We start from the raw sequence: 14,037 nt of genomic DNA, 5'->3' as shown, positions 1-14,037 counted from the left end.
AAAAAGAAAGAAACAAAATACATACTTGGTCCACTGTCTGTGACTAGCACCATCCAGAAAGGCATGTGACACCGAATAGTCCTGCCTAGTACTTCTTCACAGTAAGTGCAATACACTAACTAGCCTGTTTGAGGGGAACAAGCTCCATATAATAAAAAGCACATTAGAATAGGTTCTGCTTGCATGATCATTAACACCTGCCTATACTGCCGAAGGCCAACTCTGTGATGTCAAATAACACACCCACCCATAGAACATGGGTGTGCTTGATGAACTGGGGGTGAGGGTGGTCAGACAGGGACACAGAGCAACAGTAAGATCTCTTGGAAAGGCGAAGAACTTCCGGCAGATTGGCCCAGACCCATCGAGCATTTGGACCTAGGTAGAGCACTAAGGTCACTGTCTAAGAGGCAGGGACTCTCATCCCAAGGACAACAGGGCTCCCACCCACCCCATTCCACTAGAGGCACTGGGCAGTTGAGGCCAATAATCAACTGTGCCGGAGCATCCAATATCCAGACCAAAATGAAAGTGCTGCTTCAACTCCTGAGACGCGGACACAGAACAAAAGCAACTGTAAGATTCAATGTTTCAGCCACCAGAGGTCTCTCATAGTTTTGTATGCGGAGTGGAAAATGTTCTAACATGTTGTCCTATGACATTAAGAAGCTAGTCACAAAAGCCTACATGGCCAGGAATTTATCTCTGGCATTCTTGTGGTCTTCCTAGGATTTTCCTTTGCTTTTTACATTCTAGTGTATCCTTTACAAGCTAAACTCCATGACCTCAAGATGACTCAGGGTGAAGTTCAAGGCACGCACAATCCCCACCATGGATTCTCCTGTTTGCGTAGTTCCCTCTCCAAACAGAGAGGACAGTGAAGGAAGAATCAACACTTAGCCTGTTCCCTTTTCCAACAACTGAGAAGTTTCTGGAAGCAGGGCCTGAGCAATGAGAAAACTTCAATACCAAAGCTAAGCTCAAGTCCAAAATATTTTCTAAAACTTTTTTTTTTTTTTTGGGTCTTTCAGGATCTCTCAAAAGGTTGGGATGATTAAATCTGAAGTTTAAAGTGAGTTGTATGCCTGTTTCACACCTCAGAAAGTTTCCAAGAAGCAGTGGAAAATTCCATAGGCAACAGGAATTTAGAAATTCAGTGCTGCCAGCCCTGGAACGCAGTGAAACACTTGGCATATTAGGAATAATAGGCAGTGAATTCTTACTGAATAAGATGAATGCAGCAACCTGCCTAACAAATAATGGTCCAACAGGCGAGGTCACTGCTTATATCCTCAGCTGCACTGCCTAAGAGCAGACGCCGCTGAGCTCTGGTTTTGCAAAGATCTCACCAAGCACAGGCTCCAAGAGGCTACCTGACCCTAGCACGGGTACCGGAGCTCACTTGGTTTACCTGTCTCAACTCAAAATTGCACTATTTCTCTATGTGATCAAATCCTACATGTTGGTGCCATTTTGCCTTTCAAATGAACTGAACAACAGCCAAAAACAGATGGAATCGTTAGAGAATTTTTGACCACAAGATGCTCGTGAGAACTTTCTGAAAGCAACCTGTTTTGATGTCCTGGGTATTTCTAATGCTCACTTCCATAGAAGAAAAAATTCTTCCAGCTTGGAGAAGGCCAGGGAGTAAAATGTATTCAGTGCCACAAGTCATGAAGAATCAGGCAAGGAGCTACATAACACTGCCCTGTTTGATCTTTATAACAACCCTCTGGGGTATGCCTTTTCTCATTTGACAGATAAGAATAATGGGGCTCAGTGAGGTCAGACGAAGACACAAGGTCAGAGGCAGAAGGGCAGAGAGAGCAGAATCTAAATGTGGCTGCCTTCAAAGCCACTTTCTCTCCACTGCACAATGATGCCACCAAAGACTCTGGTAGTGCCCCTAGGGAAGGCATCTTCAAGGAGTGGTCTAACTGACCCCACACATCTCTCCAGCTTAACACTTTCATGCTGCCTGCTGCCTTTCTTGGTAGAAAGTAATCTGCCACTGAAGGCATTCCTTGGAAGCCTCTTACTCCCTGTGAACCGAGAGGTACTTTGAATTGTATCTGGATAATGTTTCCATGGAAGGTTTTTCATTTGGTGAGAATCCAGAAGGAGGCCTTAGTCTCAAGAGTACCTTAAATGCCAAGCTTCAGCCAGAATCTGCGCTGGGATGTGGCCTCTGCTAACCAGGAAGGAGGTCATTAGTGCCACACTATTTTCTTATGCTTGGGAGGCAACTATGGGAATCCTTTGAATCTAGATGTCACCCACATAATAGAGACAGTCTATCCATCTATGTCTATCACGAGATACAAGGATATATTTTTGTGATTCCATACTTGAGACCAAAAGGGTTAGATCAAAATTCTCTAGCTTATTTGACTTAAAATTCCTTATATTAAGTGAAACTCAAGTGTAGGCTGAAAATTAGCAAATGTTTCAATGTGCTCCAGTAGCCATTTCATATGTGCTGTGAGCCCCCAGGCTAAGACTGATCTCAATAGTTCACTACCACAAGAGAGTGACTCAAATCCTGGGAGAGGCACTGTGTGGGCACAGAAACCAACAGAGAACGACAACATTTGAAAAGAAATTTTCATGACACTAAAAATAACAGAGCAGACTGTGTCCTGCTTCTCTCTACAGGGTCAAGACTTTACATGGCAGGAGAGAACAAAAGCCTTCACGATGGCCCTAAGAAATCCCCCAGCCACTTACCCACATATAAACAGTTGTGGAGAGAGCCAAGGTCTACATCAGGCTGCTTCCAGAAATCAGCAGGAGACCCTTGAGCCATGAACACACACACTTTCACAACCACCATGTGTCTGTCACAAAAGTAGCAACAGAACTGTTCAACTGCTTCCAGACCTGAGCCCGATTTACTCTCTCACTCATTTTTTAAGGTAGAAAAGCTGTGATCTCTTGCATTTTCCCCAGGTCTAGATATTGGTAAGGGATAGGACCAAGCTTCTCAAGGAGAAAAAAAAAAAAAAAGAAAAACGGAAGCTGTGGCTCTGAGATGTCCTCTGCCTCAGCTGCCTCAAGTGTGCCTTGCAGCCTTAGTCTGAAGACACCACAACCAGACGTTCCCCTTACACAGCAGGAGCCAGCAGGGCTGAGGGAGCGTGAGGGCAGTGGCCCCTGGGCTGAGTCAGCATCTTCAGCAGCAGAGTGGTGGTTGGGAAATGGGCTTCTGTCCCTTGAAAACCTCAACTGGGACATCAATCCAGGAGCAACCTAGAAACTGATGCACACAGACCGGAAGTGGGAGCCCCACGCTGAGCCTGGGTGCCAGGAACTTGGGCTATAATTCCTCTCCCACTGCTCACAGCTGTCTCTAGCAGAAGCCAGGGTTTGAGAGACAGAAGCATAGGTGCTGCTGGCTGCTGCAGGAATGTGTGCCATCAAGTCCTGCCTGGAGCCAGGCTGTTCTGAGTTCTTCTTAAACTAACAAACACAACAATGACCTCATTCTAGAAACCACTTTCTGCAGGAAGATTTGGATAGCTTTACATTTCCACTGGTTGTGGCTTGTTAAAGGAAGGGGTAGGAGAGGCCTGCTTATGGGGGGGGGGGTACATGGAAAAAGAGCCAGAGTGCCTCATCAGAGGTTCACTAAAGCAATTCAACTACAGGCACTTTGCTGGATGTACTATTACAGGAAAAAAGCAAGATGCAAAAGTGTACACAGACACACACACACATACACTCTCATGTTAATTTTTAAAAAGTTTGGAAGGAAAGAAACTAACTTCTTAAAGTATAAGTAATGCAATTATGGGTAATTTAAGCAATTTTTTTCTAGTCTTCAGAATGTTCTAGACCTAGCAGTGATCCTCTAGCTCTCTGGGAAGGCTGCTCTCTTACGTGCATGGTGTTGGAGGGCATGCAAGTGAAACAGTGAGGGTAGGAGAGGCCTTTGACTGATTTGCCAGAGAGGTGGTCCACATTAATCTGCTCACCAAAAGACAGCAGCACTAGCACTACCATCAACTTCCCCAGATCTTTGGTTTTTTTTAGTGGACGTGTACAGTTTTTCCAATGGGCAGAGACATTCTGTCCCAGAAGTCCCAGGAAGTTATGGAGCTGAACCTCAGTCCTCTGCCTTCTCTACCCCATCACCTGTAAGAGTCTCTGGATACCACAGTGTTAAATAGATAGAGGAAAGCAACAGAGAAAGACCATCCAGAGCTTTTGGACACAGGGTTCGGCAGAATTCAGCAAAGCAAGATTAACTCAAAAGAACCATGAGTCCTGGAGGCTGAACAAAGACAGCATGTTCACTGGGCCTCAGAACATTCCTGCTGCTACAGGGCTGAGTGGTCCCTGTGGAGCAATACTAATGTCTCAGCTACTGACCACCCTGCACTAGCACTGTGCCCTCCATCAGCCTTCACCTGTCTTGACCTGCAGCTCTCAAGCAACACAGCAATAAGTGGTGTTGGCTTGGATTTGGAGATGGGAAAACCAGTAATGGAAGATAGCCAAAGTCTCAGGCTAATAAACTGTGGAGATAGAATTTGCAATGGCAACTGTGCTCCCAGAAAATGTGGATACAGGTGGCCTCCTGGGATGAAGACATTTCAGAGGGCCATTTCTGGCTCCCTTCCAGGAAGAAGGCGTGGCTCTGGGATATTCGCTCATAGTTCTTTAAAAGAAGAGCACTGCTGAAGGTCCATTACTAACCCAGCCAGTCTTCGTCAGCTTTGACTACAGCTGCTCAAGTGAATGGACACCATGCTGGTGATCTTCAGGCTAAGACTGGCCCATCTGTGGCTCTCTGAGTGTATGGCACTGACTCAGCTGGGAACCAGTAAGAGGTGAGACCTCCTTTTGAGCCAGGTGGGTTTTCTTTCTATGCTGTCTCTGATGTCACACAACTCCGTGTCCAAAACCGCACACCAGCATGTAGGGGATTTAGGCTCAGGCCTGCCTGCTCTTGACACCACATTTTTTCTGCTCTCACAGAACCATCTAGCTAACACCAATTCATTGTTACGTTGAGAGAGTCAACCCCTGCTGCAGTATCTGGCACCTCAAGTCGTACTTTTTCACCTCTCCTCTCCTGTGACATTCACATGGCCTCCATTTTCCAGGCAGTTCCAATGCTGAGCATTTCAGCCCTCTGCACCCATTGGCATCCTTCTCTTCCTCCTCGTCTCCTGGTGAGGTCTGCTAGGAAGCCTCCCTGGGTACCCATGCATGGCCTGCCCTCTGCATGCACTTCTTCCATGGAAGTATGGGTGGCTTCTCCCAGGATGATGCATTGTTTACCTGTTCTGCCTCACACACACCTCACAACATGCTTCATCTGCACAGAGGAACCCTAAGTTCCTTTCAAATCAGCCTTTCCCACCAGCAAGACCAATCTCACAGAGAGAATTGTAGAGACTGTAGACAAAATGCCAGTCCTGGCTCCAGTATTTTTGCTTACTATCTTCGCAGTTACGGTGTTGGGCAGAATGGCCCTTTTAGGACTTGATTTTGTGTGTATTTTTTAGTAAGGGTCTACCGGGCCTCACTATGTAGATCAGACTCATACTACTCCACCTGTATTCAGCCTCCCAAAGAGTTGGGATTACAGGTGTGTGCCACCTTGCCCAGTCTCAATAGCCGTCTCAGCACGCCCTAGGGGCAGGTGGGACTGGCACAGCGCGGGGGCAGGGGCATCAAACCAATGGCCCCTGGGTCTGCCTAAGCAGGCACTTTAATCTGCTGAGCTATATGGCTGGCCCTTAGGACTTGATTTTGAAGTATCTTCTCAGTGGCCCTCCACTGACAACACCAACCTGTGATTTTAACAGGAACCAGTGTGAAGTCCCACATCAGATACAAGAAATCAGGCCTTAAACGTCATACAGCAAAAACATAGCTTGGCTAGTTCATTCAGAACAGTAACAACATCTCAGTAATAAAAATAAAAACAACTAAAGAGTGTAATGTGGTTGTTGAGTAGGAAAGTGAGGACACTATTAGGACACACTGATGGCAGACAAGTGTCCAGCTCTTAGAAAGCAAGTGCTCTGCTGAACACTCCCTGAGGGGCCATTACCTGGACTAACAAGTGATAGGACCCCAGAGAATGAAGAAACATGGGGCCCAGCCTGAATAAGAAAAGAGGGTGGAGAAGTGTACAGAAGATTTCAGAGGTCTATCAGGTTACTCATGCGGAGTGGGAGTGAAGTTACTGAAGCACAAGTTTTAGTGAGATACAAGAAAGAACTTCTCAAACCAGGACTGTGGCATGCCAGATGAAGACCACTAAAGATGTCCACATCTTCATTCCTGGTGCCTGTGACTATTACCATATATGGGAACAGGGACTTCGTGGATGTGATGAAGTTAAGGAGCCTGAGATAGTGAGGTTTTCCTGGGTCATCCTGCATGTCCTGCAGAACCACAAGGGACTATGCAAGAAGGAGGCCTCAGAGGAGAATGTGATAACAGAAGCAAAAGTTACACTCAGGAAAATACCCAAGGATACTCCATGGCTGACTCTGTAAGCAGAGGAAGAAGCACAAACCCAAGAGTGGAGGCAACCTCTCATGGCTGGGAAAGAAGCAAGATCCTAGAGCTTCTAGAAAGAATGAACCCTGCTGAAAACTTAATTTAGTCAGAGATCCAGTACAGTCTTCTGACCTGTAGAACTGGAACAGAATGCATTTGGATTATCTTAAGTCACTAAATTTACAGTGTTAGTGCGGCAGTAAGAAAAGAATACAATGTTTGGTATAAGGACGGCTGTCGCCAGACCCTGTGATCTCCCTGTCCAGGAGGCAACAAGGGGCAGGCTGGCCACCAACTCTGCACTAACTGGGAGGTCAGCTGGGTGATGTCCTCTGCTGGAGTCTGGCCATAGGCAGTGCCCTCTGAGTTTGTCTCTAAACCTGTGCCCACCCCTGTGCCCACAGGGGCAAGGCTTGTCCAAGGGCTCTGCCCGAGGCAACTGTGGTCCTGCTTTTTCCACCACCACCACCACCACAGAAAAGGCAAGCTTGGGGAGGGGGAGGTCCTAACAGCACGTAGGCCCAGGGCCGGCTCAAAGCAAAGGCCTGCCTACAGACACCTACCTGAGCAGAGGATACCCTTGTTCCTGGCGCAGGAGAAGTTGTCACACTCACAGAAAGGCCCGTAGATCTTCCCAAACTCACTCTCGAAACAGGAGCACTGGTTGCAGCTGCATTCGCCGCGCCCGCTGCACAGCGGCTTGCCCTCTGCCTCCCGGCACAGGTTCTGGTATATACTCTGGTTCTCCCCCTCCTGGCACTCGCATTTGGTGCCCAGGTAGCTGGGGTTGCACTCACACAGGCCACAGACGTAGGTTCCGTTCCCACTGCACCTGGTGCTGTCAGGCTCTAGCCTGGTGCTGCAGCCACATGTGCAGTTGTAGGTGACCACCACCCGCAGGCTGTCTCGGAATCCCACAGGTCTCAGGGTGAATGTGTGCTCGGTGTGTTTGCTGGGGCAGCTCCAGGCCTCTACCGACACATCAAATGATGCCTGTGCAGAAGGGAAAGAGGTGACACCATGGTTGTGGCAAGCTAGGGCCTCCCAATCACCCAGGGGAATAGCCAGGTTACAATTTTCTGCACAGTAGAAGCCTGAAGTAGCCCACAGAGGAAGAGACCATGGGACCAGCAAGCTCCTAAACTCCATGGAATAGAGAAAGGTGTACTGACACTTGGGGGCACTGAGCTTGGTTTCCTAAGATTTATAGTCTCTTATCATCCATAGGGCTCTGAGGAGAGGGGCTTCAAAGAGAGACACAGGAATCACTCAAGTTTACATGGTTCTTATAGACCTCTTTCTTTTTGTCTATCCTTCTCTCCTCCACCTCCTCTGCAGAATACTTCACCCTTCCATTTCAAAGCCATTCATCAGCAGATTTACTAAACACTGTGCTGGATGTGGGGCTGGACACAGTGGTAAGGTGGCACTTCTGGCATAAGGTGCCAGGGTGGCAAGCACCTGCCAGCCTGACGACAGAGCTCCTTTCCTGCTGTAGAAGAGATGGGCAGACACCTGAGATCTGTTCACAAACACATCTGAACCCTGCCCCTGTCCAGTGTTCCAACCCACTTCTGGAAAGTTCTCGCAGCCACATACTGCCCAACCAGTCCATGGCCCTGAGGCCTTAAGGAGAGTCACTATCTTGTGAAACATCTTATACACATGGACAGACTTGAAGCAAAAGTGTTTCTAACTTTGGAACTTTTCATGGGATGTCTTAGAAACTGGCAGCCATGAGAGCAAGGGCCTGGTCTTGATGCAACTGCCCATGGTGCTTGTAGTAGGCCCTAGAGATGCAGCAGATGCCAGTATGTGCCAAGGAAGCTCCATGGGAAAGTGCTTCTCCTAGGTGGCGCTTTCCCCACTCTCCAGACATCCATGCCTGGCCCATCCACCAAATGGCCCAGCACACCTGCACCTGGGTATCATCATTTTCCAAAAGGCTTCTCAGCTCAATATAAAGCTAAAAGTGAGCTAGTAGCCGCTGTTACCTAGTGTCATTTTTCTATCATTTGGGTTGTAAAAGGGTAATATTTAAAAAGTCATGAAAAGCTTGCTTTTCTAGGCACTATTTGAGTAATCTTTTTAAAAATTAATTTAATTGCAAAAGAAGTAGCAATGAGACAGTTTCAAAACATGTTAGTAGGACAGTTATAATAATTAATGCATTGCATATTGTCTTTGTAGTAGTTATTCATAGAACAAGATGCAGACATGGTATCTTGTCCAAACACTGTTAGTTCAAAACTCTCATTGAACTAAGAAAAAGTAGCTATATATCTATGCTAATTATTTTGTATATACGTATATATTTTTCCACTACAAAATGGGCCTTCACTTATATCCCCCTTTTTTGTTTACTTGTCAGAGATGGGTATTCCATTGCCATTCATATATTGTAGGTGCATGAATTCAGTTGAGTGATATTTTTGAGAACTCTAGAAATAAATACTTCTAAACAGTCTCTATTTACCTATTACCCTGGGATCTTTACTTCTCAAAGGGTTTTACCCTGACTCTGAAACATTAGGAAACACCCAACTCCCTGGGTACTGGAGAAAGCTCTCCCTAATGACAAACTTCACTGCCCTGGCCAACCTCACTGGCCAAGACTTTTCCCAGGAGGTGCTTCTGGAGAGGTAAGCTGAGCCCAGTACCAGTATCCAGGGTGCAGGCACTCTGGACTGGCCCTACCTCACCACCATCTCTGTGTGGGGTGAAGATAAGGAGGCAAGGGGGAAGAGACCAACAAAAACAAGCTCAAGGCTGTGTTTCAAGGCCCAAGGCCTAGGGAGGTACTCAAGGTTAGGAGACAAGACTGGACGCACCCAGTACTAAAACCCACGGACAACACAGATTTAGCAGCTTCCAGGTAGCTGTGTACCAGCACAAGGCTGGGCACCACCACAAGTGTCTCCTTTATATACCCCAGAAGTAGGCATCATCATTTCACCAGGGAGAGGACAGGATGGGGTGGGAGGGACTGCAAATTTGGCCAAGGTCCCACAGCAGTGGGGGTGGAGCTTGCCAAGAACAGGTTTACGGTTTTCTGTTTGCAAAACCTCCCACAGTGGATGGGATAGACACTCGTGGGGAAACCTCTAAATGGTGGCCAGAAGCTTCCTCAAATCATTTTTGCCTTATGCTAGGAATACTCTGAATATGTAGATGGGAAGGAAGCAATGAATGTGCCTAACTAGGCACCCAGGATGCATGGCAAGGCAGAATGGAGTCTCTGAGGAACCAGACTCATCCCTCTTCAGGGCCCAGAGAGAAACAGTGGCTTGATGGAAGCTGTCACTCCCTAGTCACTCCCTCGCTTGCTGGGCTTGTTAGATAAAGCCTGTTGGCCCATGCAGCATCTGTGGGTCTGGAATCAACTACAAAGGAATGACTGGGGCTGAAAGTCACAATATTTAATTACTGGGAGACCCCAGGAAGTGTCCATCTATGAGCATAACCATCCCACACAGACTGGCCTGCATCATGGGACACAGTAAGGAAAGAGAACTGAGTCTCCCAAGTTTTGGGGGCCCGGTAAGTGCAGGTGTCGAGGCATTCCCCGACTGACAGCCAGAATACTCACACTATCTGCATGGCGGGCTTTCAAGGTCCTGGGGACATCCCAGCCAAGTTTTGGGTCACAGGGGTGCTATCAGTCTGGCCCCAAGAGGCCTCACCTGCAGCTGGTAGCCTGATGACCAGAGAGAGGCTCTGTTTCTGCCACCAAGTCTCAGCTCCTGCTGGGACTCAAAATACTCTAAAAGGCACTTTGGAATAGCGAGTAAATTGGTTTGCTCACTCCTGCTTTCTGAGTCTGTTTTCCCTAGTGAATTAGGAAAGAATCCAGAGATGCTGGAAGCCATAGGAAAGCGGTTTCTCTGCATCTCTCCCTGGGCGACTAAGGATTCCAACTCAATACCGGTAGGGATGGCTCCTCAGTTCTTGGACACTTTCCAGTGTCCCACTCCAAGACTTCAGCAGAAGGTCACAGGTGCAGCAGAATCATGTCTCCGTGGGGCACTCCCAGTTTTCCCACAAGGCTGCTGGATCAACCACCCTCTCAGAAAGGGTAGACTGCCCGGCCCCCAACCAAACCCCTAATCCCAGGGCTACACAGATGCCAAGTCCACTCAGATCTCGACAAAGAGCTGGGCCCCAGTGACAGAATCCAGAGCAGTGGATGGAGAAGGGGGTGGGGAGGGCGTGCCGTGGGAAGGCCAGGACAGGGCTCACTGGGCCCTTTGTGCGGGGCATTACTGCCGGCAGAACAGCTAGCTGCTCGCATACTGATGTATCAAAGCCCATAAACGTGGGTGCTGACTGCCAGCAGCTGCCTTCACTTGCTGTGGTGTTCAGACCAAGAGATGAGAACCAGAGGAACAGCTAGACCCCAGGAGAAGAGAACTTCACTGGATTTTTGGATGTTTATGTAAGGATTTTCCTCTGAGCACATCCTGGTCTGTCGCCCACTGCCAAACTGTTTCTTGCTGAATAGATGCCTTAACCCAGAGAATATAAGATGGGCACAGAACCACTGCCTCCAGAAGTGATCATAAGCTGCTGCCTGTCCCTTCCCAGCTTCTGCCAGAAGTTGTTCCTCTGGGGTGAGGTCCACTCAACCCAGCTATTCAAGGCTGTGTCCTTCTGCCCAGGCCAAACCCTAGATCTCTGTTTACAGGTGAATCCAGCTTGCTTGTCCTAAACCCTCTTTTGCTGTGTGAGCCCCACACTCTTCAGTGAGGCTCCATATTCCTACTCATGCCTCATCATTCCCGGACATGTGCTCAGCACTCCCAACTCGTGACACCCAAGAACCGAGTCCACCCTCATAGCAGTGACAAACCCTTAACTTAGCATGTAAGGCCTACCAGCGTGGCCTGGGCCAGCTACTTGCCCCTCAGTCCCCAACCTTCTCCCCATCATACATAGCCCTCAGCTGCCCTCCTACAAAGGGGCCCCCATAGCTCTCACCATGCTGCTTTGCATGCGCTGTGCCCACCAGTGGAAGCACCCACCTCCCTTCCCAGCCTCACCAAAGCACCCCTCTGCCATAGAAGCCCTTCCTCTCTGGGCAGGGAAATGGGGTGTGTGTCACAGTGCTGTATGCCCTACTTGAGGTTGATTCATCTACATGGTTACTTTGTCCCCTGGATTCTGAGCCCTGCTTTCTTCTGCATCTTTACATCCTGAGTGAGCACGGTGTTTGGCACATAAACATGTACTGAGTGGATTTCAGCAGTCATTAGCAAGTTCTGAAACACATTCTTGGCCACATGTCCACAGTGACATGAGCACAGTTTCACTTGGTAGGCAGCGAGGTGTTGCAGCCCAACTGTAACTCTTTGGAGAAAACTTCTTTAGCCTGAGAGGAATGAAAAATTTGCCTTCTGAGGCCAGGCTTAAAAAAAAAATCACATTCATCCTAGCTGGAAGTGTGCCTCCTCCTGCTAGCAGATTAGAGCCAGAGGAAGTGACAGATCCCTCTCTTTCAGCTGGGAAGGAAAGGATGAAAAATAAATTAAAATATATAATGTAGTATATGTACTGGATCCTCACAAGGAATGTAAACATTGTACTGTACTTAAAAAAAAAAAAAAAAATCAGGAAAAAAATGGCTGGATAAAGGTGGCACAGGGTGCTGGCTGCAGAACCAGGAAGCCCTGGCTTGCTCTTTCAACCGGCCTCTCATGGCCATGTAACCTTAGGCAATTAATTATATCTGGTGTGTGTCTATTTTTCTCATCTGTCACTATGGGTAATGTCCTCCTCACTAGTGGGAACACATAGCTACCACTCACTGCTGAGTTTGTTTATAGCCTTTTTTGGAACTAAATGTATTTGTTCCTTGAGTTCCACAGGGGATCTCAAAATTCTTATAATGATTTTCCAATTTTTGTAGCATAAATTGGGTGTAGTTCTCTGCTTTTAGGAAGAGCTCTACTTCGCCTTTATGGTGTAATCATCAACAAATACTCCATCCTTGGACTTTTTTAGTTTGTAGCCAACTTGTCATAGAATTGCTTGTTACTTCCCCCTTTTAAAAGACTTTACCGGGGCTGGTGAGATGGCTCAGTGGTCTAAAGCACCTACTTAGAACAAGCTAAGCTAAGCAAAGCACAGGGACCGCGGTTCAATCCCCCAGCACCACATACCAGCCAGCCCCGCCCCGTGGTGGGCTGAGCTGGCCACACACACAAAATAAATAAATAAATAAATAAATAAAAATAAAAAAATAAAAGACTTTACCATAGAACTCCATTTGCAGTCTGATGCTCTAGAGAGAGGGAGAAAAAAAAAAAAGCCCACCGTCTCTGGGGCTTCACAAATGCTTCTATTAATGCAACCAAGGTGGATGTGGTGGCACAGCCCTGTAATCCCATCACTTATGGGGGACCAACACAGGAGGATCACTGAGAGAGTTCAAGGCAAGTGTAGGCTACAAAGTGAGTTCAATATTAGCCTGAACTGCATAGTGAGACCCTCTCTCAAAGACACATACACATGAACCAATCAGATTAATTAAAAAAGAATTTTTTTCTATCATCCCCATGTTTCTCTTACCCTACTAATATTGTGAACAAAAATGTAAGACATTAATCCTAATAATTCTAACCCAGTTCAATTTTGAAAACTATTTTAAAATCTTGCTTTTGTTGCCTTTTAAGATATGCAGTTTTCTCCAGCTTTGTAACATTTCCACATTTGACAAGATTTTCTGGGAACTCAGTGCAAGCCAATAGTAAATACAAACAAATAGATGAGAGATCTGTTTCTCTCAGTCAAGAGAGATCTGAACCTCAGCCAAGTCCTCCCTCACAGAAGGCTTGTTTACCCAGTCAGGAGCCTGCCTGACGGCAGTGTTTGTCCTCATCATAGGGTGTTAACAGAAGGCAGAGGCCTTCCTGAAACCTGGGGTGAGTGTGTAAGAGGGGGTGTGTCCTTGCACACAGTGGCCAGCCCTCTCCTGCTTCCCTTCAATTATAGCTAAAGGACTCATTGTGGCAGTGCATTTACCCAACTTTCCTCAGTCCTGCACACACACTGCACCAGACCTCTCACCTAACTGACCTACAGAACTTACTCAGATGTTTCCTCTGTTCTCTTCTGCCTCTTCCAACTCCATGATTTTAAGGCTTTCCTACTATTTTTAAAGATTCATTTTCACCAAGTAATTGTTATAACTGTTCAAAACAGAACATTACAATTCTGAAATTACTAAAAAATAAAATGTAAAATCTCATCAGACATCTCTCTTTAAAGAGATGAGGCCAATGCTCGCTTCAGCAGCACGTATACTAAAATTGGAACGATACAGAGAAGATTAGCATGGCCCCTGTGTAAGGATGACACGTAAATTCGTGAAGTGTTCCATAATTTTTCAAAGATCTTTTCAAGGAAAATTACAGTACTTCAGAAAATGGAAAGACATTCCCTGCTCCTGGATAGGAAGAACCAACATTGTGAAGATGGCCATACTCCCAAAATTGCTGTATAGATTTAACGCAATCCCTA

The 14,037-nt window shown here is 47.0% G+C and overlaps 1 protein-coding gene and 1 non-coding gene across 3 annotated transcripts in view; one reads left to right on the top strand and one right to left on the bottom strand.

The window, feature by feature from the left end:
* Itgb5 (integrin subunit beta 5) overlaps positions 1-14,037 on the bottom strand; it is a 127,581-nt gene that overhangs the window by 18,983 nt on the left and 94,561 nt on the right. For both annotated transcript variants that reach the window (XM_012517149.2, XM_023702174.1), the window contains exon 10: positions 7,083-7,512. In XM_012517149.2, coding sequence (XP_012372603.2) covers positions 7,083-7,512 — 430 coding nt within the window. The remainder of the gene's footprint in view (positions 1-7,082; positions 7,513-14,037) is intronic.
* LOC111812877 lies at positions 13,797-13,903 on the top strand. Its single transcript, XR_002818251.1, has one exon. It is a non-coding gene; the product is annotated as a U6 spliceosomal RNA (small nuclear RNA).

This window comes from Octodon degus, unplaced genomic scaffold (assembly GCF_000260255.1).
Source record: "Octodon degus isolate 3935 unplaced genomic scaffold, OctDeg1.0 scaffold00147, whole genome shotgun sequence".
Taxonomy (NCBI): Eukaryota; Metazoa; Chordata; class Mammalia; order Rodentia; family Octodontidae; genus Octodon; species Octodon degus.
This window is presented reverse-complemented; position numbering and strand designations above follow the sequence as displayed.